Source organism: Salvelinus fontinalis, chromosome 3, assembly GCF_029448725.1.
Source record: "Salvelinus fontinalis isolate EN_2023a chromosome 3, ASM2944872v1, whole genome shotgun sequence".
In the NCBI taxonomy this organism is placed as follows: Eukaryota; Metazoa; Chordata; class Actinopteri; order Salmoniformes; family Salmonidae; genus Salvelinus; species Salvelinus fontinalis.
Window position 1 is genome coordinate 68,012,618 of NC_074667.1, and position 6,205 is coordinate 68,018,822.

The following is a 6,205-nucleotide window of genomic DNA, read 5'->3' on the forward strand; positions in this document are numbered from 1 at the left end:
TTGGCTGTGTGCTTAGGGTCGTTGTCTTGTTGGAAGGTGAACCTTCGCCCCAGTCGGAGGTCCGGAGCGCTCTGGAGCAGGTTTTCATCAAGGATCTCTGTACTTTGCTCCGTTCATCTTTCCCCAGTCCCTGCCACCACCATGCTCCACTGTAGGGAAGCTGTCAGTGACCATCTGGTTCTTGGTCATCTCCCTGACCAAGGCCCTTCTTCCCCAATTGCTCAGTTTGGACGGGCGGCCAGCTCTAGGAAGTCTTGGTGGTTCCAAACTTATTTTATGAATGACGGAGGCCACTGTTCTTGGGGACTTTCAATGCTGCAGATACATTTTGGATCCGTTTCACGACACAATCCCGTTGACCTTATGCCTTGGTTTTTGCACTGTCAACTGTGGGACCTTATATAGACAGATGTGCCATTCTAAATCGTTGACTCCAATCAAGTTGTAGAAACGTCTCAAGGATGATCAATGGAAACAGGATGCCCCCCAGCTCAATTTCACATCTCATAGCAAGTTGTCTGTATGTTTATTTTCAATACATTTGTAAAAATGTCTAAAACCTGTTTTCGCTTTGTCATTATGCAGTATAATTGTGTGTAGATGAGTTTATTTTTGTAATCCATTTCAGAATAAGGTTGTAACACTAAAGCAGGATTCCCCAACTAGTGGCTTTATTTAGCATTTTCATTGGACATAAGACAAAAAAAAAAATCTAATTTATAAAGCCCTTTTTACATCAGCTCCAAGTGATTTTAATTTTGTAAATCTGTTCCAAGTATTCCCACGCATAAAGACACAATTTTAAATATATCTGTTAGGGCTTTTTGCAGTCTAAATTTTTATTATTACGTTTCCCGGCCCAACCATCTGATCAACATTATTTGTAATTGGCCTGCAGCTGAAACTAGTTGATGATCCCTGCCTTAAAGCCGTCATAATGCATTATGACTCCCTAATATATCACACCCAGAAGCCATTATTTTACCTTTATTTAACCAGGAAGGGCTCATTGAGATTTATAGTCTCTTTTTCAAGAGTGTCCATTATAGATGACTATAATGCATTATGACCCCCCCCCCAACCCTAATATAATCACACCATATCATAAAAACAGGCAAATACAGGTGTATATATAATTTATTGATCAAACAATAAAGAGGCGTGGTCCCAGATCATTCGTGTTCCTCGCTGCGAAGCCTGGCATTGGGGTTGGTGATCTTGATGGCCAGCTGAGCTGCCCTCTCCACGATCAACTTCCTGTTCTTAGACGACACATTGTGGGCTATCTCTGCAGCATGGGTCCTGTGGAGGAGGAGGAGGAGGGGAGAGAATAGTTACAGTAACACACACCGGAGGGCAAAAGGGGAGATTTGTTTTTCTGCCGGAAACAGCTGATGCCACCAGGGTTAAGGTCAATTCAATTCAGGAAGTAAACCCTGAAATTCTAATTTCTCACTGCTTATTTAATTCACATGGAATGATCAACCCTGGATGTCACCAGTTAAAACAAATCAATTTGAAGAGCCATGCATACACCACTTAAATCTAACACAACACGCTGTATTCCTAACACAAAAAAAAAACGTATAGATGAAGCTCAGCCACATGCAACTACAGCCACGTTTCCGGCTGATGTTGTAGCAGGTTATCTTCCACCTCCTGGCTACAGGGTGAGCTAAGGGTGGAATGGGTACTTCCTCTGCCGTGCTCTCTCTCCCTCGTTCAAACGCCTGGCGTGAGTATGGACGACCCAGCAGGCCACGATGACAGAGGAGGAGTCAGGGATGGAGGAGTCAGACCCTACTAGAGTTATAGGTCATTATCTACAGGACACACATACGAGGGTTAACCCACATAGCCACGGTCAAGCAGACAGACCGCTACTCTCGCATTCAAATGTCAAAATGTGAGCTATTGTGAGATCAGGCTGGTTTCAGCAGGCTAGGACACAAACATACACCCAAATGAAATATTGCACTTGAATGAACACATTCAAACCAACGAACTGGGTAAACCACGCCACCTCCATATTCTAAAAACAACGCTCCATTGGCTGTTCTGTAGCCACAGCCACTGTCCACACAGCTAGTCCCTCCCTTTTGGGTTGCCATGGAAATAGTCTCCTAAGAAAGACTCCCAAGACTTACGTCAGACAAACTAAACCATTACGTTGCACCACACGCTGAACCACCAGTCTACTTTCTACCCCTGGGCTACGTTCAGTAGGCAACCCAAACGTTGTTCATGAACCGTCATGAATAAAGCCAACGGGACTCCTCATTATATATGTCTATTATAATCAGTTGTATATAACATGTTTTCTATGGTGAATGTTCCACAACGTGGCGCCCGGCTGAACGATCACAGGCTGCATTCCATTTCTCCACCCTTCTTGTCATGGATTTAACAGTGCTGGAAAGCTCTCCAGTCTCCAGTCAATACGTACACCAATCCCATGCTTTTAAATCCATGACGGGGAGTGCGCAAGTGTACACTTTCAGAGAAAGGAAGAAATAAATAAATATCGGGACTTACTTGTTGCTCATCATGAGGACCTCCAGCTCTCTGATGTTGTGGACCAGGAACTTCCTGAAGCCGGAGGGCAGCATGTGTTTGGTCTTCTTGTTGCTGCCGTAGCCGATGTTGGGCATCAGCATCTGGCCCTTGAAGCGCCGGCGCACCCTGTTGTCGATACCACGGGGTTTACGCCAGTTTTGCTACGAAAGATAAAACATTAGTAAAGCGATATCCTGCAAATACAGTAGCCAGCTAATGCGGTGACTAAACTGGTTAGGGAAGGGCTTAGGACAGTTAAGACAGACCGTTCACTTGCCCCATTCCTTAAAGACGCACTCGAGGATCTTAACACAAATTGGATTCGTAAAATACTAAATTGTAGGATATAACATCATACGAAATGGATGTAAACTATATATATATATTTTTTTTTAAAGGGCTACTTTTGGCTTTCGAGCGCCACTTTCAAAACTATTGGCTGAAATTATACCCCCAGAATCAGTCCCGAGACCCCAGAAAATGGTCTTCTCATTTATCTGCATCTCCAGACCTTATATTTAACCACACAATGAAGTGATTATAGTTCTGTTCAGGACAACAAGTAGGACACAAAACGATTTGACAAATCAGTTATATTCCTGCGTTTTGATGTAATCAAAAAAACGGATCAAAATGAATTTATATGAATACGGTAAGTACGGAAATTGTTTGCTTAGTGGGAAATTAATATCAAACTAGTCAGTGACAATTGTGTGAAGTTGTGTGTTTGTGACAGCAACTATTTGAGCTTATTACAGTATTATAGACACCATGTTCTGGGATTTCCTATGGTCTTCTATGTAGGGCGGCAGGTAGCCTAGTGGTTAGAGCATTGGGTCAGTAGCTGAAAGGTTGCTAGATCGAATCCCTGAGCTGACAAGGTAAAAAATCTGTCGTTCTGCCCCTGAACAGTTAACCCACTGTTCCTAGGCCGTCATTGAAAATAAGGATTTGTTCTTAACTGACTTGCCTCGTTAAATAAATAAATAAATATTAAAAAACCTTTACTTTCCTAACGACTTGTGTAGCTTTGAGAGAAATAAAGAAAAACATGTTACATGTGAGTCTCAGCTTTCCATACATCAAACCAGTCGGACTCTACTTCCGCCCCTGTTAAGACTAAATCACACAACGTTAAAAAGGGACTAGAAATCCAAATAGCATCGGCGTCGTCGGGGACACATTGGGTTAAGGAAGCAGCATCACTAATAAGTGTAAACTTTGAGATTGCTCTTCATTTGACCAGGCATGTTCCTGACCTCAGCAATAGCCAACATCTGGCTCATGTTCCTGACCTCAGCAATAGGTCAGAGTCACCTGGGTCATGTTCCTGACCTCAGCAATAGGTCAGAGTCACCTGGGTCATGTTCCTGACCTCAGCAATAGGTCAGAGTCACCTGGGTCATGTTCCTGACCTCAGCAATAGGTCAGAGTCACCTGGGTCATGTTCCTGACCTCAGCAATAGGTCAGAGTCACCTGGGTCATGTTCCTGACCTCAGCAATAGGTCAGTCACCTGGGTCATGTTCCTGACCTCAGCAATAGGTCAGAGTCACCTGGGTCATGTTCCTGACCTCAGCAATAGCCAACATCTGGCTCATGTTCATTAGACACCAAACAGAAGAAAAACAGACACAGGAAAAAACTACCTGAATTGGTCCAATAAGAAACACTTGTTTTCTATGTGTCCTAATGCAGTGGTTATCAAACCTCTCCATCGGGGAGGACCCCCCCAGACGTTTTAAACACGACTTTGTTGTAGCCCTGAACTAGATCAATGATTTACCTAAATCAAGAGCTTGGTGATTATCTGACAAGTTGAAATGAGGTGTGGCGGCTGTGGAATAATTCAAATACATGGAACGGCTGGGGATTCGAGGAGAGGTTGTAAAACCGCCTACCCTAATAAATACAACCCTGGTTCAAACCCGTTAACGTAGCACAGATTCAAACGCTGTTTGCTACAATTAATTATATAGCGGCCAACATCAACCGTACCTTGACTTTGACATAGCGGTCTGACTGATGTCTGATGAACTTCTTCACCCTCTTCTTGACGATCTTGGGCCTTTTCAGAGGCCTCAATGCTGCCATGTTGTCTGGAGGAACAGAAACAGTCTGTTAGCAGTAACCTGGAGGAAGCAGTCCATTTCACCATCGGATTGAAAAATATAGATTTTATTAGCTACCCACAGGGGGGTTAGCCAAGTGTCTCGTTTGAGACAAGCTACTACTCATTGAGGCATCAGGTAGCCTAGCGTTAAGAGGCAAGTCAGTAACCGGAGGGTTGCCAGGTTGAATCCCAGGTCTGAAAGGAACAATCTTGCTGGATGTGAGCTGGCAACCAGAGGGTTGCTGGTATCAAATTCTAGATGTAATTTGCCCCCCCCCCCCCCAACCCCCCCCCCCCCCCACAATAACTCCTCTTCGGGAGTCTGCAACGACCGGATGTTCCGGTATTCAGGGGAAATGAAAAGAGGCTGTGATACGAATTCAGCTTTTGGACATTGTCTGTATTGGTTGAACACTGCAGAAAAAAAACTAAACAGGACAAGGCTTTTCTTCTTGTCAAGACCAGTACATACACCTGACACGTAACAGTGCAACAGCCCCCGAAACCGACTAGTTCCCCAACTTTTCCCCTAGTTACGTGTAGTCAAATCCATAGACCGACTACACTAGCATATAATTTGGGCACATATGGATCTGCAAAAGTAGACCGTCGCTGCTAGTAGAGGTAAATAACGCTAGCGGCTACTTTTAACCATCTTTTGATCGGACATTCCAGTGTCCAATGTGCCTATCTTTATAAGAGCCACACATCTACAATAACGACAAAATACATCAAGTTCGATTGAATATATAATGAATACCGTTGATTTTGATGGATTAGAGTGATACAATTATAAGGATGCTGTCCGATTTCCATGTTCACTTACCGTTCGGTCTTGTATGCCTACCTAGAGGCAGTTGAAGGAAAGAGGGTGGAGACTGTTCTTCTTCCTCTTCCGTGGCGTTTAAGCATTTAAAAAAAATAACAAAACCAAGATAGATCACAGCCTGTCGTTTCCAATGGAAACAAAAGAGTCATAGTGGGCAGAGCCAAACACGAGCTAGCGAGATCCTATTGGCTCGTTCTAGCATCATTTGCATATTACCGTTAGGGAACACCTACTCTGTGAAGTGCGCGTGTGCAATAACTCAATTCGCCCTCGCACTCCTTGTAAACAACGCGATTTTTTATAACTTTGGCAAAGGGTAAATTCTTCAAAACGTAGTCCACTCTGTTCATAACAGATTACTAGGTTTTGGAGAAAAAAAACTGTATTGAGATCAAATGTTTCATCGATTAGAAAATGTGCAGATTGTCAGCCGAAATCCATCTTCCATCATCTTCCACTGCTGGCCACATGGTTTCCTCTCACTACCATATTTGGTAGTGGGTGGAAACGCCAAGCGGATGCTTCACATTTATGCATCCAGTGAAATATCTGTCACATTGTTATATCTGTGACAAAACTTCTTCTTCTTCTATAGTTTTTAATGGCAGACTACAACCCGTGTATTGCCGCCACCAACTGGACGGGGTGAAAAAACAAGGTAAAACGAAAATCCATTCGTGATAGGGAAAACTAACTTAAATACACCCA

The 6,205-nt window shown here is 43.5% G+C and overlaps 1 protein-coding gene across 1 annotated transcript; it reads right to left on the reverse strand.

The window, feature by feature from the left end:
- Positions 1–1,119: 1,119 nt before the first annotated feature.
- On the reverse strand, positions 1,120–5,602 carry LOC129851365 (60S ribosomal protein L32-like). The gene is made up of 4 exons (XM_055917856.1): positions 5,495–5,602; positions 4,554–4,654; positions 2,536–2,717; positions 1,120–1,302 (listed from the first exon to the last, which is right to left on the reverse strand). Exons 2-4 carry the CDS (start codon positions 4,647–4,649, stop codon positions 1,173–1,175), a joined length of 408 nt encoding a protein of 135 aa, XP_055773831.1. The 5' UTR covers positions 4,650–4,654; positions 5,495–5,602; the 3' UTR covers positions 1,120–1,172.
- Positions 5,603–6,205: the final 603 nt, after the last annotated feature.

Bases quoted from the DNA above. Each gene is read 5' to 3' on its own strand.
- LOC129851365 (XM_055917856.1), bottom strand. From the start codon at position 4,649: ATGGCAGCATTGAGGCCTCTGAAAAGGCCCAAGATCGTCAAGAAGAGG. The intron at 2,718-4,553 runs GTACGGTTGATG...TATCTTTCGTAG, and splicing joins ACCGCTATGTCAAAGTCAAG to CAAAACTGGCGTAAACCCCG. The intron at 1,303-2,535 runs GTAAGTCCCGAT...CCTCCTCCACAG, and splicing joins GTCCTCATGATGAGCAACAA to GACCCATGCTGCAGAGATAG.